General features: G+C 39.2%; 1 protein-coding gene across 3 annotated transcripts in view; it reads right to left on the bottom strand.

Annotated features, from left to right (window-relative positions):
- The window catches only part of ADAMTS9 (ADAM metallopeptidase with thrombospondin type 1 motif 9), a 163165-nt gene that overhangs the window by 129030 nt on the left and 8386 nt on the right, over positions 1–25749 (bottom strand). For all 3 annotated transcript variants that reach the window (XM_069561878.1, XM_069561879.1, XM_069561880.1), the window contains exons 4-8: positions 5708–5997; positions 3382–3465; positions 3165–3280; positions 2123–2163; positions 1903–2008 (exon numbers count right to left, since the gene is read on the bottom strand). In XM_069561878.1, coding sequence (XP_069417979.1) covers positions 1903–2008; positions 2123–2163; positions 3165–3280; positions 3382–3465; positions 5708–5997 — 637 coding nt within the window. The remainder of the gene's footprint in view (positions 1–1902; positions 2009–2122; positions 2164–3164; positions 3281–3381; positions 3466–5707; positions 5998–25749) is intronic.

Raw genomic sequence — 25749 nt, 5'->3', positions numbered from 1 at the left:
AGCCAAACACACAGACTTAATAATATCTACTTTGTGGGGATTATAAAGATTAAGGGAGATAATATAAATGAAAGCTCCTGGAAACACACCAACAGCACAGTTTTTACAGAGGAGTTGTCTGTTAACTGTGAATTAAGACTTCTATATGGCATAAATATTTTGTTGTTGCTATTTAAAATTCTTACATTCCTTAAAATGTCAATTTTATAACCTGGCTATCTAAAAGAGGTTTATAAACTCTTTGGGGGAAAGGAATTAATAGGAAATTAATTATATTTCTTTACATAGCATATTTTTGTTAGCCCTATTTTGGGGGGAAGTGTTAATCTGTTAATCAAATACACCTTTGCCCTTGGAATACATTCTTGTCTCTGTAACTCTCCTTGTTCCGTGTTCTGGGGCAGGAATAGTTGCCCCATTGAAACATCACCCTATTCCTCACTATGAAATCTATATCTCCTATTTAAAGGTCTAAAGTAATTTACTAGGTTTCATGTAAAACAAATAAATGAAAATCCTCCAAAGATTCTGTTAAAATAAGTATGGGGGAACTGAGCTAAAATCAACACCTGAGTTAAAATCAATACAGGACTTGTCAGAACCTTTACTTCATGGTATTTGGCCTTGGCACTCCAAACATGGCTAGGAAATTTTTTTTTTTAATCACTGGATTACAACACTCTTATTTCGTCCCATAGACTATTCTCTTGGAATCAGTGTAAGAGTACCAAACTTTGCGAAATGCTCGCAGAGTAAGTAATTTTCAAATCTAGTTCCAAGAAATCCTTGAGTTTCATGAAGGTATTTGAGAAATCAAGGGACAGAGAGACGATGGACTAAGAAGGACTCTGACCCATCACCAAGGCTTAACTGAAAGTCATGCCTTTTTTATTCTGTAAATATTGAGCACCTTCTGATATTTCCATTGGAGAATAAAAGGAATGTGCTCTTAAAATATGCTTGAAATATATTCATTGTATGTGGAATTGGGATAAGAGATTGTGGAACGGGGATTAGAGATTCCTCTATATATGCATATTGCATTACACCTACCGTAGTACACTGCATATACAGTGCCTTCAAAAAACGTTTGGCAAACGAAAGAGTTTGCTTAATAGATGATGCTATCTCTAAAGTAAACATCTGACATGCAGGTCGATACAGAGCTATTTTTGAAAATTATTCCAAAAAGGTATAAGTAATTTAATCACTGTAGAAAGAAAAGATGACAGATAAAAAACTGGAATAATTTTAAGTAAATTTATACTGTTTTGCCCCACATTCTAATAAGGCTTTGTTGCTAAAGAACAAAAACGAAAAACCAATTTCATAATGACCAGACACTTAGTGATCATAAATAGGAAATGGTTTCTTTCTTCTCTGTATCTTTGTTCATTCTTTCCCCTGAAAGAGGGTCACCTCTGTTCTCAGAGGCTAGTATCTGAAGGACAAACTTGTATAACCAGAATCAGGAATGATCTGGGTTTGGGAAAATTGTGCAGGCCACAACAATGTTGGAGGACCCTACTAAACAAAGATAAGTTTTCGGGGCTGATATACTCTCTGCTTCAGTGGAAGGGGTAGAAAGACCTCCTTTCCTACTTCAAAGTAGAAGCACTTTGAAGTAGGAAAGGAGCATATTAGACCTTGCCTGGTAAACCTGTTCAGTTAAGCCAAAGAGACACAGGAGCTAAGGCTGAACAGGGTGCACTGCATTTACTCAGCTTTCTGAAGTCAAAGTCATTTCTCCCAACAAGGTTCAAAGCTTTTCAACCCTGCAAATTCAACTATGCCTTGAGAAGTGTCTTACACCTTTTAAAGTCCAGTGAATGCTCACTGATGCGAAGGAACAAAAGTTTTAGGTCACTGCAGATTAAATGAAAATATGGAAAGGAAACATACACATGGCCCAGTTCATGGGCTATTGTGAAAGCTGTACTCAGTCCACTATCTTCACTGATAGAGCAGCTTCTGTATGGATCACAGATGGTTCCCAGTTCAGCCAGACCTATTAGAAAGGAAAACAAACAAAGAAGGATTTACTTTAGAAAGCATTTGTGGCTTGGAAGAAAAGCATGTCATAAAGTGCTGAAGCCAGAGAGGACACGCACAGCAGACTCACCTAATGTATCGCATTTGTCATGGGCTCTGCAGATATCCTGTCTGAAAGCAAAGCACACTTGCTTTAGGGCCTTGACACCCAACAGTAAACACCAATACAAGCAAACACTCCAGCCTTTCAGGTATTCACACCACCACTACGTTAGGGATGGGGAGGGATGACAAAAAGCTAGTTAACAGAGCGAGGGGTTTGCATCAAAAAATTTATGAATCACTGGCTTATAGATTAAAAGCTACATTGAGTAGTCTCCTGTCAACCAGGGTAGCCAAGGGCAAATGAAAATCTCTCCACCCAGGATTTTCCTCATACCTTGAAACAAGTGATTCTACTTTCTGAAAAAACATTCTGAGAAGGTTAGAAATGCCTTTCACTTAAGTTTAGTTAATGTTTTTGACCATATCAAAGATGGTTGATGGAAGACACAACTAGGCCAGCATTAATTCTGTACTGTCTGAGCCACCAGGGAAGCCCAAGGCCAGCACACTTCTTCGTTGCCCTGCATGGCATTTTAAATATTTTGAACTAGAAGCTACCATTTAAAAACTAGGAGCATTCACATTTTCAAAAAAAAAAAAATCCTCATTTCTGGCTTCTTACAGAATCACAAAAGCTGGCAAGACTGTATGTATATCCTGCACAGTAATGACCAGCTCAATCTGAATGGCAGCTGCCCCCTCTATAAGGGCGTTTACTTTCAGGACTGTCTATCACACTTATTGCCTACTTGGTAACTATGGGTTAGTGGTTCTCAAGCAGCTGTGACTGTCCTCTCCCCCATACACCCTCAGAGAGCATCTAGCAATGTCTGGACAATAGTTTGGCTGTCACAGTCAAGAGGAGGGAGAGCTGCCAGTATACAATAGGTAGAGACAAAGGATGCTGCCAACCATCCCGCAGGGCACAGGGCAGTATCTGATCCAAAACGCCAGTAGTGCTAAAGCTGAAAAACTCTGGACTAGGGGCTGGCTAGCAGCAATACACAACCTTATCCCATCAACGTGACCAGAAACTAAAAGACTGGAAGGATAAGACGTCCATATACCTCGTTACAAGAACCGCTGTATCATGCTGGATTCCACCTGGATGGTTCTTTGAATGCTGCCACTGGCAAAAGTTTTTTAATGTTGTCTGGGCATTAAAAGATATGGAAGGTCCTTCCTAAATACAGACAAGAATTATGGTTGATCCACTGTACCAACATCAATTAGATATGCCATTTAGGATACAGAGAGAAGAAAAAAGAAATAAAACTTTATTACCTGTTCATTATGAATCACAACTAAGTTCACAATAACAATATTAATTAAATTTCCAATACTTGGGTCTTTATAGATAGAGGCTACCTGTAACCGAGATAAATTTTTCAGTTAATTGTGAATTCTTTGTAAGCAATAAGCAAATCACTTCTTAAGCTGGTCTCCATGGCTTTTTATGGTTCATAAACATATGCATTTTGGAGTTGTAAATTTTCATTCAGTCAACAAATATTTCTTAAAACTCTCTTTGTAAAATGCATAGATGGCAATTTCAGAGAGTAAATAAATGAGAGCAAGTTTAAATTTCAAGGTGTTTTCCAAGGAAACCAAATTGTCACGTAACTTAGCAGTTCTCAGTCCCAAAACACTGGATATTAACTTTTGATCGAGCATTTTCATCCCAGTGGAAGCTGGACTGCCATTTATGCAATCTCACATGGGCAACAAGCTTGCTAATACTGTTGATGTACCAACCATTTATATTCTCCATAATCTGGTAACTTTTTTTTCCCTCCATTATTACCGTTAATTACTAGAGCTACACCCATTGAATGCTTGCTGTGGACTAGATCCTTGCTAAAAACTGCATATGCCTTTGTATTTAGTCCTCATAGCAACACTCAAACTAGGTATGATCACAATCTTTGCTTAGCAAATGAGAAAAATGAGGCTCAGAGAAGTTAAGCAACTTGTCCAAGACTAAACAGAGAGTGGTAAATAGCAGAGCCAGATTTTTCAAGCAAGATTAATTTGACCTTAAGTCCACGCTTGTCATTAAAATTCTTGACAGATCTGAATTTATGGGGTAGAAATGGAGTTGAGTCTGTAAAAGGCATGACTAGGTTTTTCTTTCCCTCCACCAGAATAGGAGAGGGCTGGGGCACAAGGGACTGAACCTGAAGAAGGGGGTGAGGGAGAGGTGGGGGAAGAGGCAGGTGGGTGGGGGGATGAGGAACACAGCAGAGTGATTCACAACACAGGTGAATTCACAGGGAAAGCACAAGGAGAACCACAAGCCATAGAGAGGAAAGAAGAAACTCTAAATGGATGTTCCCAAAGGGCAGCTTTTCATATGCATTTGGGGAATGTAATACAAGTAGATTTCCGTTCAAATAAACTAGGGTCAGTCTATTAAAAGGAATACTAGCCTGAGGCTTAAAATGAATGAAGGCAGAGCATATGGACTATTATGGGACAATCTCCAATATTTCAAGACAATAGGAATATGTAAAACCATATTACATATGCTCCATCTCTGAAAAAATACACCCATACATGTTTGCTTAAGAAGTGTCTACAGCTGCACTGTCCAACATGGTGGCCACTTGCCAAGTGGTCACTGAACAACTGAAATGTGGCTTTTCTGAACTGAGATGTATTCTGAGTGTGACGCCCATACTGGGCTTTAAAGTCTTACTATGGAGGAAAACTCATCTCATTAATATTTTTGAAATAACACTTAGATATAAAAAAATACATGATTAAAATTGACTTTTCTTATTTCTTTTGTGTGTGTGGCTAACAAAATTTTAAATTACATTCACCTATGTTTTTAAACATGGCTTGCATCATATTTCTATTGGACAGTGCTGGTTAGAAACATGGACAAATAAACTTGCCACATAGGTGGCCTCTGGGAGACTGGGTAGGAGAAAGCACTTAGGCTTTTCCCCTAGTCTTTGGATCTGCTTGGTCTGTTTTTCTATCATGCAAATTTATTACTTTTTCAATTCAAAATGGGAACAGAAAAATTCAAAATTTAAGTGAGAGATTCCTAAGCCTCACCCCAAAACTACTTAATTAAAAATCCTGGGGGCAGGGGATAGAGCCATTTTACTAAGCTCCATCAGTGACTCTGATTCACAACCAGGGACCAAATAAATGTCTTACTGGTGACCCATACCTGGCTGTGCCGGTTCACATGTCAAAGGGCAATGATTTGGAGCAGCAGACAGGCTGAAAGTCACATGCAGTCTCTAAGCTATGTTTCTGGCTTTACATGATCATGGATAAGCAACTCAACTCCTATGAGGTTCAGTTTTCTTATCAACAAAATAGGAATGACAATCTACCTAGCAGAGTTGTCAGGAGGATTAGAAATGATGCCTTTTAAGTAAGAAGTACACTGTCTAATGCAGAATAAACACTATTTATACTCATTATTGTCATTGTCAAGAGCAGTCAATGAATAATCTTATGTTCTCTTCAGTCACCTGCCTGAATCGTGGAAATGCCAGCCCTGAATGATCCTCCAAAGCACTGGGTGGAAACCCATTCCCAAAGGCACATTTAGAAACATCATAAATCACCTACTTTTGAAGATACTTACAATTGACATTAAAGTTAAAATATAATGTTGAAGGTTCGCTCCATGGTATAAAACCATTCTGTTGTCTGCTACCACCATCACTTCTACAAACCGTGGATAGGATAAAAAACGTTTTGTTCTTCTGTGGGTCCCCTTTTCCCTTGTGCTGTCTGTTTTGCTACCATTGGCAGGAAGCGTGCTTGTGGTGAAGCTGCTATTTAACACGGCCATGTCATCAGCCAGGCTACTCCTCCCTCTCCATCTTCTTGTCCTCGTTTTCCTCTTGTCCTTACTGTGACTATTTCTGTGTTCTGTAACAAATCAGATGGCATGCATTACATTTTGAGCCACATCTATTTCATACTAAGAATTTAATTTGACAGGTCTTAAAATGATGCCTCTGTAGTCAAATTACATACAAAAATCAAGTTGTTCCCGCTATGGACTCTCCAGGTAAAACTCAATCTGTGCTCTCATTTAAATGACTAAAGACTTGAAATCAGCCTTCCTGGAAGCTTCCATGTTGTGTGTGTGTGTGTGTGTGTGTGTGTGTGTGTGTGTGTGTTAGTTGCTCAGTCATGTCCAACTCTTTGCAACCCCATGGACTGTAGCCCACCAGGCTCCTTTGTCCATGGGATTCTCCAGGCAAGAATACTAGAGTGGGTTGCCATTTCCTTCTCCAAGGAAACTTCCATAAATGCTCACGTAAATGATTAGAAAATCAGGCGTGAGTTTAGGGGAAACAATTGCTTATTCTCTTCATTTGGTACCAAAAGTCTGACTGGGGTTTAAGTGGTTTGTATTCATTGTTCTTTGCTATTCATAGAGTAAGGGCCGACAAGGCAGCTATAGAGCTCTAGGGAATGGAGATGGAGATGCTTCATGTACATCACTTTTCATAGTCAATGAGATACAGTGTAAAGGGGCCTGAGTAGAACGCAAGGTAATAGACAGTACAAAGAACTACTGAAAATGCATGACAGGGTATTATTCTATTACCATATTCAATCACTGTAATACATGAAATGTAAGAATAGAGTCACTGCTGTTCAATGCCTACAAATTTTTAATTATTTCAGGGCTCAGTTACGGAAGTAGATTATACTCAGAGAGTATGAATAGGTATTTGGGACTGTGATATATAATACCAGATGGGCTCTCCTCATTTCTGATTCTAGCCTAAGTACCTCTTGAATTCTACACAATCTTGCAGCTGAAAGTGTGCTCCGTGGACCAACAACATCTGCAACCCCTGGAAGCTTGTTAGAAATATAAACTCTCAGGCCCTGCTCTAGACCTGATAAATCAAAATCCACATTTTAACAAGATCTCTAAGTGATTTATATTCATGTTACAGTTTTGACAAGCACTAGTTTTGAACCTGGCTTGAGGCTTGTGTTGCTGGTGAAAATATTCAGTCATCAACCACACAATAAACAAAATAAGCATAAAAGTGCCTGCCAAAATATCCTTTGAGTAAAAACAGAACTTAATCAGTTATCTTGCCAATCAAATCATAAATGTGTTTCAAAGCTTTAATGCCACTAGTCTGTAGTCCAAATAGGCAACAGAATTGCACAACTAAGAAATATGCTTTCCTAAAACACAATTAATGGAATTTATTACACCAATAATAACAACAACAAGTTAAAGTTTTAGTCCTTTCATATTTGAGGGGCTCAAATATTTAACCATTATAAGCTGTTTCTAAAACAATCAATTAGGCCAGCATGTGTATTTTGCCTAAGTAGACTGTTTTAGTGGTTGTTAAAACAGCGATATCAGTCCAAACTGTCAAACAAGTTATGTGTGGTGCAGCTTTAGATAATGTGACCAGCCCTAAGCCTGGTACACAGTAGGATTCGACATCAGACTACTTTTCTTCCAGTCTTCTTTCAAGAGCATTCATATATGTATGTGTGTGCACTCAGTTGCTTAGACGTGTCCAGTTCTTTGTGAACTAATGGACTGTAGCCGGCCAGACTCCTCTGTCCATGGAATTCTCCAGGCAAGAATACTGGAGTGAGTTGCCATTTCCTCCTCCAGGGGATTTTCCCCAACCCAGGACTGAACCTGCATCTCATTTGTCTCCTGCATCAGCAGGTAGATTCTTTTACCACTGAGCCACCTGGGAAGCCCCATTCATATATGTATATCCATGCCATACAGGTACTTAGGCTGTCATTCCAATTTTAATTCACCAGTGATTATAAATAAATATGAATCAAGCACCTACTACATGCCAGATATTGAACTAGGCCCTTTTACACGTTATCTTATAATTCTCAGACAGAGAAAATTACGTCCACTGTACAGATGAGGAAAGTAAGTCTCAGAGAGATTAAGCTACTTGTCCAATGTCACATTGAGGGTGTGGTGGTATCAGGAATCAGGCATGGATTTGATCAACACCCTAAACAGTGCTCTTTCTATCACATAAGACTACTTAAGAGCTAGGAACTGAAATGGGCTCATGATTTGGTTGACAGTTTCTAAACTGAGCCCATAGTGGAAAACAGTATCTGGCACATATTTTCACAAACACTAGCTTTCTATAACAGGTGTACGGAAGCCACATTGAAAACTGGATGTTAGTTTGTACTGTATTTCAGATTCCTCTTCTTTGTCAAGTATCTTAAAGTGGAAGGTTACGTTTTTGATTTGAGATCTTTCTTTCTTAACGTGTGTGTGTTGGGTCATTCAGTCATGTCTGACTCCTTTCGGCCCCATGGACTGTAGCCTACCAGGCTGCTCTGTCCATGGGATTCTCCAGGCAAGAATACAGGAGTGAGTTGCCATGCCCTTCTCCAGGGAATCTTCCCGACCCAAGGATTGACCCCAGGTCTCCTGTATTGCACGTGGATTCTTTACAGTTTGAGACATGTAAAACACATAGCGATAAATGTTCTTCCAAGTCATGCTTTAGCATGATATGTTGTGCTTTCATTTTCATTTATCTCAAAGTACTTCCCAACTTCTTTGATTATTCAGGAGTGTGCTATTTACTTTCCAAATATATTTGAGTTTCCCATTTTTTCTGTTATTGATTTCCAGTTTAATTTTACTGTAGTCAGAGAAGATACTCTGCATTACTTCTATGATTTTAAATTTATTGACATGTTTTAAAGCTTTGCATATGGTTTAGTCTGGAGAATGTTCTATGTGTACTTCAGAATAACGTGTGCTCTGAAGTAGAGTGTTCTACAAATATCTGTTAGGTATATAGTTGGTTTACAATGTTGTTCAAGTTTTCTATTTATTAGTTAATCTTCTCCTTAGCTAGTCTATCTACTACTGAAAGTAGTATTGAAGTTTCCAACTATTGCTGTTGAATTTTTTCTCTCTTCATTTATATCAGGTTTTGCCTCGCACATTTCAGTGCTTGCTCTGATATGAGATGCATATTTGTTTATAACTGCTAAATATTTATAATGAATGGACCCTTTTACCACTATAAAACATTTTGATAAACCTTATTATATTAGTAAAGTGAAGTAAGCTTGTCACAAAAGCGAATAAATTACATGATTCCAGTCATATGAAATTTCCAGAACAGGCAACTCTATAAAGACAAAAGTAGATTAGCTGCTAAGTGCTGGAGGCAGGGTGGGGACCTTGGCAGGGGAGTTGATAGCTAATGGGTACAGGGTTTCTTTTTTGAGTAATAAAAATGTTCTATTATTGACTGTGATGGTGGTTGGCACATAACAGTGAACACACTGAAAATCACGGGACACTTTAAACGGATGAATAGTATGGTATGTGAATTATATCTCAATAAAGCTGTGAAGAAAAGAAAATATGTTACTTAGTTTGTGAAAAGCAAATAATCTTTACTTACTGTCTTCCATAAATATTTTGACTTAAAAGATTTATTTAGAGAGAAGTATAACTACAGCAAGAAAAATACTAAGGAAATACCATATAGAATTCACTCTTTTGACCACATAGAAGAATCATTTCTAGAGAATCATCAGGGGGTACTTGGGCATGGGAAAACCTGTGAATAAATCAGGCACTAATTGCAAAAAAAAAAAAGTACACTTAAGTAGCAAAGTTGAAAAAATTAAGGCATTAATCACTAAAAGAGATTTCTAACAAAGAACAGAAATAATGGAGAATAACTCATGCAAATCCTAATACACCTGGAAGACATTTCATTCACAACTAATCTTTGTATCAAAGAAACAATTTAGTATGCTATATATGGTATAAAAATCCAGGAATAAAATTATGGCTTCAGAATCAAAAAGAACATCTTCTATTACATACTTCCCCAGTCTTTTACCCATCTGACCTTTTATCTTAATGAGTTAGAATATTTATTGACCTAATTAGCCCAACTAATTTCTACCACATTAACCATTTTAGCAGGCAGTTTTGAATTTGGCTTCACAAAGACTAAGAGCTTTAAAGATTCAAACATTCACTATGACTATAAATCCAAGAACATTTTTACTGAGAATGGAAAAACCAGCCACTTTAACTGGTATATCTGCTCAACTCTCTTGCCTCTGAATAGAAACTGTTAATATCAGAGAACGATTTTCACCAAGGGACACACATTGCCAGGATAAAAAGTAAGTCATTCACACTTCTCTTTAGTGACCTGATAGCATAATGGAATGAAGCTTAGTATTTCAAATCTGCAGTGTCACTTTGCTAATAGTTTTATCAGAATGAGCTACATAATGAAATTTCACCCTGGTAGAAAGCACAGTATAAATGATCAGCGTATTTTTGCTCTTCATTTCACCCACATAAAGCTTTATATTTATTATCACTTTTTAATAAGATATAATTTTATACTATAAAATTAGTATTTTTAAAGTATACAGTTCAATGGTTTTTGGTGCATTTATAGACCTGTGTAATCATTTCTACTACCTAATTTTAGAATACCTGTATTGCCAAAAGAAGAGACCCTGTACCCATCAAGTTATCACTCCTCATTCTTCCTCTTCCCCTCAGTCTTTGGCAATCATTGACCTATATTTTGTTATCTATGGATTCGCTTTTAATACAAATGCAGTCATGCTTTTTGTGTCTGGCTTCTTTCACTTAGCACAATGTTTTCAAGGTTCATCCATGTTGTAACTTGTATCAGCACGCATTACTTTTTGTTGCCATCTAGTATTCTACTATATAGATGTATCACCTTTTGTTCATTCATTCATTCACTAGTGGGCATTTGGGTTCTACAGTTCAACTGAATAATGTTGCCTTAAATAAGCAGGCACAATTTCTTTCTGTGACTATGATTGGATTTCTCTCTAGGGAGAATGACTGTTCTTTTAAAAAACATTTTTCTGGCTTAAAAATAACTCTAAAGACAAGCTGTTTGTACCCTTAAATGATCTTTTCTGAATCACTTCTCTTGGCCTTAGTTTTCTGACCTCTTCAATGGGTATATGAATAGCTGTTTACACCCTTAAGGGTATTTTGAGACTTAAGAAAGTGTATAAAAAATTACTTCCAAATTACAAACTGAATTTTAAAATTTTATTTTTTTGTATCTATTTTGTGCAAAGCACTGGCCAAGTAAGTTGAAATAAACAACAACAAAACAGAAATAAGACTTGGGAAGGATCCTTAAAAACAAAGTATCATGAAAACTTAAGACAGTATCAATATTAAAAAACACGACAGCTAAAAATATTTGCTTATTTACTGGCAAAAATGTTTTAAATGAACTTCATTTCACATTGCCATGCCATAAAATGCATATGACATTACTAAACAACTGGAATTATTTTAGAAAATAACATCCAGGTCTGGTTATTCTGAGTTAGTTACTCACTGAGTGCTTCCCACCCACTGGGGCTGAGCTAAGGAGTCTCGAATGTTAACATTAACAGCTGGGAAGTTAATCATTGCTCTCTATGTTTATATGGTTTATCAAAATTTAACTGAATTTTCCTTGAGGCACTGAGCCACCTTTTGACTTCATGGTCTAAGTGGGCAGGGGAATCACAGCACAGGACGAAAGGGAAGGCTGGAGTGCCGGGACTTTAGCAGGTCTCCTTTCTGCTTCTCCAGGACGCGACAGCCAGAAGGAAGTGGACAGGAGTCCGCAGAGGTTCCACACCTGCATTCTGGAGCCAGACCAGCCCTGGTTCATGGTCCTGCCTTAGCATGGCTCTAGCTGCCCCTTCTTGGGCAATTTCCTATCTTAAAGGTTCAGTTTTCTCATCCGTAAAAAGAGGATACTAACAGCACACACTTTAACGGGTAACTGTGACGGTTAAAAGGGAAAATACGAAAAATACCTGTTGCACAGAATGTGGCTCATAGGAAAGCTCCATTGAATACTTACTGTAATAGAAATTATTAGTTGTTATTGCTTTACTAGTAGCATGCAAAACAGCCCCTCTTTATAAATTAGAATGTTGACATCAGAGTTTCTCAAACAAAAAGATTTTATTTTTGGAAGAGTCTTCTAAAGGAAAGGAGGGAGGGACAGGAGGAAGGAAGGAAAGTCATAAAGACCAGCCCCCTGTTCCCTTGGAATTTGCAATCTAGGTAAGAGGCACATGCAGACTGACGTGGGAAGACCCAGTCCAAGATGTAATGAGATGCAAACATGCCACAAACACTTCCGCCTCTCAACTGGCTCCAAAGACTGATAGCATACAACAAACAAAAAGTGGAAGCTGAGGGCAGCTCCCGCCCTCTGTTCTAGTCATGTTTAAGATCTACCCTCAAAGAGTTACTCAGTGAACCTGCAGAGACAGACTCGGTGAGACAGGAACCACAGTCTACTGGGATCGGAGGAAGATGGGTAAACAAGCACAATGTAGGGAAGAAAGAGATAAAACATAAAACAAAAATAGCCATAAAACCAATGAATATAAAGAACAATGTGTTTCCAGAAACTGGATGGGGAAGGAACTAAGGGAAGGAATTGTTCTGTGTATATAAATTTCTAAAGCATATGAATGAAGATCATCAAGACTTAATTTTTTTAAGGGTACTCAGTTTGATAGCCTAAAAAATAACAGTGAATTCCTAGATACTCTAGAGAGTCACATACCCAAATGTGTCCCATTGCTCAAGACAACTGTTAGTTTTAGGGTGGGGGGGGGGCGGGGCAGGGTGGAGGAATGGCATGCCCAGTCCAACATCTGTGTGCTCCACACACAGGGCTAGGGGGACTAGGGTGCAAAGGGCAGTGGCGGCAGAGATTTCCCTTTTGGCTGGCCAGAACCTTTATGGACAATGTTTCCCCAGTAGCGGTTTACGGAACGTTAGTCCCAGAAGATATTCCCCAAAACAAGCCAAGTGGGTTTGCAAAATACTTTATACAGCATTTACATCTGGGACTTTCTCCATACACATTAGCATTTTAAGAGCTCTGAGAAGTCTTGCAGAAAAGAAACCAGTCTACACTTTGTTTATCCATGGAATCAGGAAAATTAGGGGATCCAGGCCAATTTATGAGGAGATTGAAAGTCCTTAAAAACAGAACAAGATGAAGAGGAGTGTACTGACGGACCTTCCTCTCGGGGAGAGAAGGAAATGCCATTGAGAGAAGACAATTAGAAGCTTCTTGCAGTTCAAGGGGCTGTGATGAGTGGTTGGTGGTGAGTGGTGGGAGGCATATCTGAGGGTCATCACACCACCTTCCAAGGGCCGAGTGCCTCCCCTATTCTGGGGAGGTAAATTTGCTGACACAGGTGCAGAAGCTGAGACTGTTGCCCCAAAGGCCCTGCTGCATCCTCCCATATTCAGCATCCCTCAGCTCCTTCAACTACATGCAGTAACTACGACAACACTGACTACACTATTACAATAATCCTGGCTCACATTTAAGCTTTCCACCGAGCACTATTGAAAGCACTTTACATGGACTAACCTGATCGTTCCTCACAGCACTATTAGCTCCATCTCATAAATGATCAAACTGAGGCACCCTTGAAATAACTTCAGAAAATATTTAAAACACATCTATTTGAAATAGCACAATGCTGAACATACCCAGGCCTGTATTTTATAGGTCTTAGAGTTTGTTTGGTTTTGCTATTAATATCCTGAAATAGACTCCTAGGGAAATGTTGGTTTTGACTCATTCCATCTCTGAGCAATAAGGGGAGATGGGCCCTTCTGCCCAGCAGGGTCCCAGCTGTCTACAGTCACCATGCACTCTCTGCAGCCTGCTTCCAATGGTTGTTTCTTTTGTGACATGATGTGGGATCTTCCAGGGCAGCAGTCTCCAGGAGAAATAAAATGTGAGCCCCTCATGGAAGATAAGAATTTCCAGCAACCACATGTTAAAGAGTCAAAAGAAACAGATGAAATTAATTTTAACGATATATTCTTTAAACCTAATACATCCAAAAATACTGGGTTGGCCAAAAAGTTCATTCGGGTTTTCCAGCCCATCTTACAGAAAAACCCAAACAAATCTTTTGGCCAACCCAATATTATCCTTTCAACAGGCAGCACCAACGCCATTTCAAGGGCTCTGGAGCCACGTGGAGCTATTGCCTATGGTACAGGCTGGTACATCCTAGGCATTAAGTGTTTGCAGTATGAATACAGGAGGCACCGTGATGTGCTGCTAAGAGTTTGGGAGTCAGAGAGACCTATATTGAAATCCTAGTTTCTGTGCATTTAATCTGGGACCTTAGGCAGGTCACTGAAGCCCTCTGGGCCTCAATTTCCTCATCTATGAAATGGAGATAATGATGATTCTTCCTTACTAGGGTGGTAGGAAGGGTTGAACCATGCAGTATACAGGGAAAGTACTGAAATAGAGCCTGGTGCAGAGTAAGCGCTATAGAGGTATTGGCCACGGGAACTCATTACTAAGGTTGAGCAGCCTTTTAGGGCTGCTGGAATAAAGGGGCTTCTGCTAACATTTCTGTGTAGCTCCTGGTGGCCCTGTGATGCCCACAGTAGGTCTAGGTATGGCTCCCATATCACAGACTAAAAGGCAGTTGGGCTGGAGTCCTTTAAAAAGGCTTCTAAACAACTCCTAGAGAGCATATCTCCCACATTCCTTTGATACACCAGTCTCCCAGTTTCCAGGCAACTGAGGACAAGTTTACCCACTAGGCCCGCAGTAGAAACCCTTCATCATGATGTCCATATTCTGGCCACCATGGTCCTGAGTGCTTGTAAGGACACACTGTACTCTGCTCACAGCTTGAACTCACCAGGGGCCCTCCCAACCACAGGCCACCAGCCCGCAGCACCTTGGCCCAGCTCACATATTCAATTGCTATATATTCAGCGCTTGCTGTGACAACTTAATCCTTTAAGTGAATTAAAAGCCTAATGTCTTTCTCTATAGCTTTGATATAGCTTTTTAAATGCTCTCAATAGTTTATTCATAGTTATTACACTTACAATAAACCCAGTGGCACTACCAAAATCCCATTTGAGTGGCACCTCTGAACATCCTCTCTTTCCAGGCACCATGCATTGATTTATATTTTATTTTTATATTTTCCCTGATTTCCAGCCTGGAAAGAGGATAGGAAAGAAGAGGTCTATGTTTGTCCAGGGCTCATTTTTCCATTCACTTTGGCTCCAAGATTGTGAATCCCTTAAAAATTCAGAGCCTCGATCCTCTTATCCACAAAGACAGAGAAAAGAAGTTCTCTAAAGTTCATTCCAATATTGAAAACTGATGAGTTCTCATACTTTATACGATAAAAGTGAAAAATCCTGAAAATGAAGTCTTAAGATTCAAAAATTGCAAAACCCAACACTCTTCTCTTGGCCACTCAGAGAGCATATGAAAAAAATGACCAGTGATACATAGGGTGGGTACATAGAAGGAGACAGAATAACTGCAATGGAGAGAGACCAAGAAAAAAGAAATGTGCTATGCGTGATGTTAAAAAAATATCAAGGAAGGGACCATATATGTATCTCCATTTCTCACTGCAAAGTGCTTATTTTGGAACTCCTAACATAGGTGACAGTTTCTAAAAACCATTTCTATTCTCTAATTTGACTTGTTTCACTGGAATAGCATAAAATGTCAGGATTAGGAAATAGACTTAAAAGAAAAAAAAAAGCTCATAATCAAGTTACCTTTCAAAAACCATTATACCACCCACAAAGCACAGAATAGGAACTTTGCAGGAAAATGGAGTCATGTCTCCCATTCCTGTTTCCCCAAAAATGTGTGGTCACACACAGCTGAATCTCACACTGCTAACTTCTGCTCTGTGTGTCTCCGTCTCACTGCCCTCTGGTTTTCTCTGCTGTGTGCACATAATGTGAAGTAGAACACAGCTGTCTCCTTAGGAATTCAGGGTTTCCTTTGTAAATGTTTGCATCCATCAGGCAAGAGGAACCTATTCCTATCATTAACTACATGGGCTTGAAATTGAAAGGTATGTTTCTAGATATCAGCTAGAAAGAAACACAACAATGTCCCTTTCCGTTGGCACAGACAATGGCTTTGAATAACTAGACTTACAGAAGTCTTTCTGAGTCCATTTCTCTGCACCTGTGTCTTGGACAAACCCTATACTGCTCTGTCTACTATGCTTTCCTGCAGCGTCATCCCGTGACAGCATGAAATCCACAGAACATGAAATGTTTGCAATAAATAAGGAAGACATATATGAAATAAGGGTCTGCAAATGAAAATGAAAAAAACAAGCTGTAGTCTGGGAGAAAGTATTTGCAAACTACATTTCTGATAAAGGGCTTATATCAGAATATATAAAGTACTCTTCACTAACACAAAAACAGATGTTCCATTTTTTTTTTTTTTTAAGGAATGAATTTGAACAGACACTTCACCTTAGAAAATACACAGACGGCAAATAAGTACATCATTATCATTAGGGAAATGCAAATTAAAACTGTAATGGGATACCACTACACATCTACTAGAATGGCTAAAATTAAAAACCAAAATCAGCCAAATAAAATATTGCCCAAACCAAGTGCTGGTGAAGATGCAGCAGAACTTTTATACCCTGTCATTGGGACTACAAAATGGTACAGCCACCTTGAAAAGCAGATGGGCAGTTTCTTATAAACTTAAACATATGCTTACCATATAACTCAGATATCTCACTCCTAGGTATTTATCCAACTGAAAACGTATGTTCACCCTGAAATCTGCAGGCAAATGTTTATAGAGGCTTCATTTTTAATTGCCAAACTTTATCCCTCAACTGGGTAATAAACAAATCAAAGTCTACCCATACAGTGGAACACTATTCAGCAATACAAAGGGATGAATTACTGATGTAGGCAACAGTGTGTATGAACCCCCAATGACCATGCTTAATGATTCCAGTGATATGACATTTTGGAGGCCAAACTAGAGAGACAGAAAGTAGGAGGCTGCTGCAAAGCACAGCAGGAATCATTCTCTATCTTGATTGTGATAATGGTTACCTGACTGTATGCCAAAACTTGAAAAACTGTACACTGAAAAAGATGACTGTTTTCTGAGTATAATAATATCTTAATAGGAAAAAATGAAGAAACTACTAGAATATATTATATATACATATGTAGTATATACATAGTTCCTAATATAATGGAAACTATATTATATATTTTCTAATACAATGGAAAATAAAAATATTTGTAAAAAATTAAAATCTTAGCAGGGAAATTCTGAGGTCTATCCCATTAATTTAAACTTTTCTCACACATCACAGGCCAAGTGCATTTTTAACACCCTACCCTAACTCTACTGTCATGTGAGATTTGGGGAATTAATAAAAAAAAAGGAAGCATTTTGCCAATATTTGCCACTCATTTATTTTTACTGCTTCTCAAAGTCCACTGCTCACAAGTACACAACCACTGTATTTTGAATTTCCTCCTGGTCCTTTCTGTGACATGCAGAATGCTTTGTACTTACTAATGATTTGGGGTCGTACAGCATTTCCAGGCAGAAGTCTGATCCAGACACAAGCAGACTCTAGCTACCCACAAATAACTATGACAAAGATTCTATAATAATCTAATCATTACAAAGAACCTAACTTTGCAGATACAAAGTTCAGGAATTTAAACCTCCAATTATATCTCAATAAAGATGCAAGAAACGAATATTTTAAACCTCAACTGTATGAGTAAATAGCACTTTATTAAAACAAATGGGTTTAGATGAAGAAAACCCTCGTAAGAAGAGAACCATGAGCTTCTCCGATGTCTTACTCTGAAAAGACAGCCTGCTCAGGTGAAGGTCTGAAAGCCCTCAAATTTACCCTAAGTACCTCCTGCCACTATCGGCCTGTACATCTGATGGCTGCCCTCTGTCCCAGGTTTCTGTCATTTCTTACATTCTTTCTTTAAAGGACATGCATCTTAACTGTTTCAGGGGTTTCCTGGGAAGATGAACAAACTAGCAAGTATCTGTCTGACCCTTTTCCTTGAGAATGAATGGGCTTTTGCAGAAAGGAAAATAACTGAGATATGATGACAGGTGACAGGGAAAGGCCCTGTTTGGGACCAAAGGTGAAATGGTCTACCCTCGGGCTATCTCTGAATCCAGAAGTTTATCAAAAGGGCTTGCGGGAGGGGACAGGAAAGTGTGTCATACATCACGGAGACCTTATTTCACATCCAAACCTAACCTGCCATTTCACTTTCACAACAGCAAACCGGCTCTTTTGGGTTTCAGAACACAAGTGAGTGAAATTCTTGAATGGTAGATAAGGTAGTCTCAGTAAATATTGTAACCTGAAGATCTTTCTATTGGTCAGTTTAAAATAAAGAGGGGAGGAGGTTTTCAGGAGACTCCAGACAAAGGGTCAGGAAAACAATCTAACACACCACCTTTTGTGCTCAAGGAAATTATTCTGATAAGTGGCTCATCCCTGGTGGCTTTCCTCTTGCTGTGTTCTAGGTTTAGGGGCTGACCCTGCTCTTTCAAACTGCTGCAGGTGCACCCCGATCTTAGGGTAATAAAGAAGAGTCGAAGAGTGAAAGAAATGGAAAAGATACAAAGGGTCATAGGGAGCAAAACTAAAACTAGAAAGAAAACAGTGATTGTTAACAACAAGGACAATGACAACAAAAGACAAGTTCCTTAAGAGGCCTAACAACCAGCTTCAGTGTGCGGACCTTGTTGAGAGCATCATCTAAACAAACGTGAAAAGGCATTTGGGAGACCATCAAGAAAATGCTAACACAGATACTGTTTAGATGATACACAGTCATTATTATTGATTCTATTCACCATGACAAACACTATCACAGGTATGTTAGAAAATGTATCTTCATTTTCAGAAACATAGAGTATTTAGAAAATGACATGATACTTAGGTTTACTTTAACAAAAAGGAAAAATAAGAAGCAAATATGGGGAAAAAACTTCTCATCATTAAATGTAGATGGTACATACTGGTGGTTCACTTTATTTCTGCCTGTACTTTTCTTGAAGATGTTCATAATAAAATGCTTTTTGAAAAACATGATGAAAATTTTTTAAAAATTAGATGAGAACAGGTCCTGTATTATAAGTTTCTGTTTTACTACCCTTTGCCAATTTTACTGGCGTGTTGCACTATTAATCCTAATGTTAAATCAAAATAAAAGCAATATTTTAATATAAATGCACAAAGAATATACAGTTGAGAAAACAAGCTCAAGAATTCAATTATTTAAAACAGTACTTTTCTAGTAATTTACAGAGAATTTTAGAAATCATTGCTGTTATTTACTGTTTAATAGACATAATAAGATCCATCAAAAACTGTAATAAAGGGGGGAAAGGCATATAAAGATGGATGAGGAACAAAAAGAGGTAAATGAAAAGAAATTAAGCCAAAACAATAAACCCCAATTGAAAAAATCCATCTTTAAAGATTCCAATAGACCTCGGGCTTGAGGGTCAGCTGTTTCGTCTTTACACAAGTTCATTCATGTCTCTTGAGTTCAGTTTTTTCATTTGCAAAATGGGAATAACTGACACATCTTCCTCCCGGGAAGCTGTTATAGGACTAAATGAAAAAACCCACAATGCACTTTCACATTGACCAGCACATGGTCCCTTCAGTGTGGCCTGTTCTTAGGCTAAAAGGGGAAAGGATCTAAGGAGAGAAAAAGGCTGTGGGAAAGTGGTGGCAGGCTGGCCTCTCACACAAATCACTAATTAACCAACAACCTCAGGGGACTTCCCTGGTGGTCCAGTGGTTAAGACTACCTTCCAATACAGCAGTTGCAGGATAGATCCCTGTTGAAGCTAGGATCCCACATGCCTCTCAGCCAAAAAACCAAAACATAAAACAGAAGCAATATTGCAACAAATTCAATACAAACTTTAAAAATACTAAACACACACACAAAACACCAGACAGGCTTAGGGCCAGGCAGAAGTAGGAGGTCAACCAAAGCTTCTGTCACTGCCTGGAACCCTCAAGCTGTTCCAGAATTGTTTACTTGAAGACCCCTTCTGAGGTCTGTTCCTTACCTCTGTCTCTCACTCCATTTGGGCCCTACTCTCAGGGAAGCTGATCTAATCAGCTAATCTATGCTAAATTATTAATGGGATACACGAGGTTAATGTGTAACAAGTGTATACTCCAACAGAAGCAAGCTGGAGACACAGGCTTCATGAGTCATCAGAACCTTGGTGGGAATTCCAGGCAGCAGGCAATCCTCTTCCATAACAAATCAGATTCTAGGAATGCATTTAAAAAAATCATCCCAGCAAAAAAAAAAAAAGTTCCAGCAAAAATAATACATCACAAATGCAATCCAATCAACAAAGAGACAGGCCAAAAAACTACTTTAGCCAGACCAAGACAAAAGGGTTGTGGAAAATGGTATGTTTAGGAGCACTATAACCCGCAAGGACTTGTTCTATGTCTCTGTTTTCCTATCTGCAAAAATGAAAATTGAGGTAAAAATTAAATCTAATCCATGGCAAACACTTGTAACAGTGTCTGCCATGCAATAAGCACTCAACAAACATTAGCCACTGTTAGTATTATTTAAAGATGAAATTATATAGAAGTCAAAGAGGATGCTCTGAAAACTTGAGTGAAAAAGGATTTTTTTTAGATGGCAGCTTCCATTTGTGTTTTCAGTGACGTTCGGCTCACAGCAGAGCAAACTGGAATCAGGTCTGGATTCAAGTGACAGGCCAACTTCCTACCAGCTGTGTGACTTTGGACAAGAGGCTCAACCTCACTGAGATGTTATTTACTCAACCATAAAAGAGGCTAATAATAACTACCCAAAGTATTGATGAATGAATTACGTATGACAATATATGGAAAGTGTGTAGCACAGCGATTCCATAGGCATCCTGCATTTTCCAGGCTTTACAATTGCATCCTTGGGAGCCCAACCAAGAAGTGACAGTACACTCTAATAGGGGTGACAGGCAGAGGCCCCAGCACCTAACTAAGTCTAGGCCATAATATAATGGTAATCCCATTATAGACCCACAGTTAGTTAGTACAGCAGGCACAAGGCAACTTAGCTAGGTGCAATGGAGTCTCAGCTTTGACCAGCCCTGGTGTCCCAAAGAAGTAGCCACAAGGCAGGAATTTCATCTGCCTGAGTACTGAGATTATCTCATCCCAAAGACAAAAAACGTGGGGTCCTGACTTGGCTATTTGTCCCTGGTGACAAGTGTCTTGGGATTACAAAATAATTACATGCCACTCCCCCTTTTATTTTCAACTACATTTTTTGATTATGAACTATTATAGAATTATGACAAAAATATAAGAATATAAGCTAAAAACGTAAAGACTGCCTATGTTCCAACCAATAAGAAATAGTCCCTTTTAATATTTTTGTGCCTACTGCTTCAGATCTTTTTCTTTATACACGCATGGTCTCCCACACACTCTGTCATTATTTTAAAAACTGAGATCATACCCTCATATTACTTCATCACTTGTGTGCATACTTAATATATCTATTTCTGAGTTTGTTAACCTATATCTATGCCATCATTTTTAATGGCTGCATAAGAATCCACCAAATGCAGACTTCATCAATTATTGATCTATCCTTCAACCAAAGGCACTTAGGTTGTTTCCAGTCACTTGCTATAATAAACAACACCAGACGCAGTATATAAACCTGTTTACACAAATGTCCAATTACTTCCTTAGAAGCGGCATTGATGGGTTAGTGAGTGTACAACGCTTAAATCCCTTAAGGGAGAGCAAAAGAGAGAGCCTTGCTGAGATGGGAGGGTGAGAGGGGCATTTTAGTTACAGAGTCTGTCTTTTAGGTCCAGGCAAACAAACCTTCTGTTGGTCTTTTCGCCTGCCTTCCTCTCATTCACCTATTGGGAAATGCATCTCTTTCACTGACAAAAACAACTAAATCCTCTTGCATAAAATCCAGAGGCAAATAGCAGGTGTCTGTGAAACAGAACTTGGGGTGTCATCTGGAAATACAATGCAAAGGATCAGCAGCAAAGTTTGTTGCTTTTTAAAAAGCAACAAACTCTCCCAAACAGCTCCCATGAGTCTACCACTCGGCCCCCCTGGCGTTTAGGGCGGGCAGGCAGTCACCTCAAAGACCTCTACTAAGGATCCAGTGGGCAAGGGACACCAGTCACAAGGACCTGCCGTAAGAAAGAGAAGCTACCCCACACCCCATCCTGAATCCTGAGGAACCTACAAACAGGATGGAAACCACAAACCAAGCATAGACACTCAAGTGGCCAACGGGCACATAGGTAGATGCAACCAACGATGGGAAAACAGAGGCACAGACACTGAGCTAAGGGAAAGCAGCAAGAAATAAAACGTCAAAATACTGCATTAGGTAGAGATAAATACAAAGAAGGGGCTCTTAGCTCTTACTCACTGGCAGGGGCACCATGGGGTGTCTCTTATTGGCTTTTTATGATCAGGTGACCAAGAAGCTCTAAGCTTAACCACAGGGATATGATTAACTTTGAGTTTTGGTATTTTGAATCTAAATACCAAATATTTTGAGTCACCATACCTAGCTATGGTGTCTTAATTTCTATTTTTATGATCATTAAAAAAAAATCTCCCATTCAGTGATTGTCTACCATCTGTCCCTGGAGTTTTCATTATTTCATACTCATTTAGTCCTACCTACCCTCTTGGAGATCCAACCAGTCCATTCTGAAGGAGATCAGCCCTGGGTGTTCTTTGGAAGGAATGATGCTAAAGCTGAAACTCCAGTACTTTGGCCACCTCATGTGAAGAGTTGACTCATTGGAAAAGACTCTGATGCTGGGAGGGATTGGGGGCAGGAGGAGAAGGGGACGACAGAGGATGAGATGGCTGGATGGCATCATGGACTCTATGGATGCGAGTCTGAGTGAACTCCGGGAGTTGGTGATGTACAGGGAGGCCTGGCGTGCTGCGATTCATGGGGTCGCAAAGAGTCGGACACGACTGAGTGACTGAACTGAACTGACCCTCTTGGAAGGGATATGTTACTCCTACTTTATGTTCTAAATGTGCTTCAGGTCACATGTCTAACTGTAAAAAGATGGTTTAATCCTCATGGCATAGAGGAGTTACTCAATAAATAGCTCATGGCTGAATGAATAAATGCACACATTAATGAATAAATTATGTTGTAAGACTCCTTTCTAATTCCATTACATTTTTACTCCATAAGACTCCTTCTACATGTCTTTTTAACAGAACTTATTTCAGAATCCTTTTTGAAAATTCAACATATATTAACAATCAAAAATGAGCAAGACTTCTATTCCGTCTGTAGGAAGCAGTGTCACAGCCACAGTGCCCTGCCCCCAGGAAGACTCTCATAATCCAGCAACTGAAGGGTTACACCTAGCTCAGCAGAGGGCTTCCAGGTGCCTGCTTCCAGGCTTGGGCCATCTTAAATTTTGAAGGTTTCTTGTTGAATATTTAAGTATCACTCCTGTAAACAAGTAACCTAACACCCTAGGCCTACAGTTTGCTCATCTGGGTAGAGCTAGCATGTTGACCTAGAGCTAGTTTCTTCTAGCTTGAATCATCTATCACTTTATGAGAAGTGAAGATGGAAAGCAGTGATGGAGATGCAAAGACAGTGCCAGCTATGGACAGTGCTTACTGCCCGAAATCCCACTTTAGTGGGAACTCTCACATAGAACTGAACTTCTAAGTCACTTGGAATGCTTTTTAAACCCCACTGATTCTTTCTTGCTCCATCTGACTTCCCTGCAAGAGGAGTTTGTTTAAAGAATTTGCATGAGGCTCCCAGGGCACTTTGAAAGTTTACCTCTGATTACCAACCACTGCTTTTGGGGGGAAATCTCTGAACCTGAATGAACTGATATTTGCATTGGCCAGATAATCCCTGGCCAGAGGGACTTCTCCCACCCCCACCTACTTTTACTCCCTGTGCCAAAGCTCCCTAGATTTTGGAAGTTTCTGATCTGCTGGTCCATGCTGCTAATGGCTGCTGGTGAAACATGCCATGTTCCAAAGTTCTCTCCAATTGCTCTGAGCTTCCTGTGTCTGAACGCAAAGAAGGGGTGCAGAAGCAGCTGGGAGAGAAAAACCAGAGCAGCACAGTCCAACAGCAACCTTTGAAAGAGCCAATCAAAACTGCCGGCCTGCTGAGTCATCACACAGGGTAAGGGAAGGGTCTGCCAGACTGGTCACCAGCAAGCAAAAATCCAGACAGAACACTAAAAGTTGGCACTGGTGATTTGGAAGATGGCTCGGAGGCCCCAGTACAGATAATTAGAACACGATTAAGTGGTTTTGAAAAATCTTTTTTTTCTTTTTTTTCAAAAAAATGGTAAAGACAACAAAAGCATCTTTTGCTGTCCTCTTTCCTTACCTTTCCAGATTCCCTCTCTTTTGTGTTTTTAACTGAACTTGACTATGACTTGTCCTCTGGTCCAGAAAACCAAATGTCTATTTATTCTGGTAATTAAGAAAATGAACCCAGAGGATTTTTGGAATGACAGTATTGAAAAAGACTTCTCTCTCTCTCTCACGCAAATACACACCTGAATGTACACACTCATGTACATCACAGCTGCACACAGCAAAGGCTGCAAGGTAAGAGAGGAAATCATGGGCTGTCATCACAGACTAGCTGTGAGATCTTAGGCAAGCTGTTTCATCTCTGAAAGCCTCAGCTCCTTTACCAGACACAATGGAGGGGAGACTGGTGTCTGACTCATAGGGTTGCTGTGGTAATGATTAAGTGAAGTCGTGTAGGCAAAGTGCTTTGCCCAATGCCAGTAAAAAATAGGGACCATAATAAATAATAAAAGGCAGTTTTTAAAAAACAGTGGTTTGCTTTCACTTTAGGGAGAAGAGTGTCACAAAGTGCCGATGTTCAACAAATTGATCAATGAAAATGTTATTTATCTTTTGAATGTACAATATATAAGATAGAAGTGGAAGAGATATATTTCCTTTCTTTCAGTTCAGCTCAGTTGCTCAGTTGTGTCCGACTCTTTTTGACCCCATGAATCGTAGCACATATGCATAAAATAGGCACTTCCCAGTTCAGATTTAGAAAGTCAGAAGTTAAGGTCTATATTCTTATTAGCAGGGCCACAAAGATGTAATAAATGTCTCGCCATTCAACTTGCAGTTGGCTGGCAGTCTTGGCACCCTGACGATTATTTCTGACTTCAGACTCCCATCTCTACCCCTTGGCTCTGTAGAGAGTCTAGACAGAACATTTCAGTTATGTTCCAATTAGCCCTGGTGGTTAAGAACACAGGACTGAATGGGATAAAGCCGGATGACACACCCTACAACTCGGCTCTACCACGTTACAAGCCAGTGTAATCTTTTATTAAAGGTTTCTCTTTAGAACTAATAATTCTGGGAGAGAAGAGGACATCACACTCTGCCACACTGGAAGAACCTGATATAGATACAAGATGAAACAAGCAATCATTTTAGGAAGACCTTCTTGGTCTTGAATTTTGGTCTTATTTGGAGAAACCAGAAACACCCTGAGAAATCACTTAATTTGAGGAAGAGACTTAAAAAAATAAAGAATGGGGGGAGGGATACAATTTTAGAAACAATAAAAAAGATGGTTATTTTAACAAACATCCTAAAACACAGGACCAAACATATAGATGGTTTCTAAAGAAACAGGACCATCAGAGAGAAATAAGTAGGGGCTTCAGAGATAGTGAA

This window comes from Ovis canadensis, chromosome 19 (assembly GCF_042477335.2).
Source record: "Ovis canadensis isolate MfBH-ARS-UI-01 breed Bighorn chromosome 19, ARS-UI_OviCan_v2, whole genome shotgun sequence".
Classification (NCBI taxonomy): Eukaryota; Metazoa; Chordata; class Mammalia; order Artiodactyla; family Bovidae; genus Ovis; species Ovis canadensis.
The sequence above is the reverse complement of the archived record's forward strand: the minus strand, read 5'-3'. Positions and strand labels throughout refer to the sequence as shown.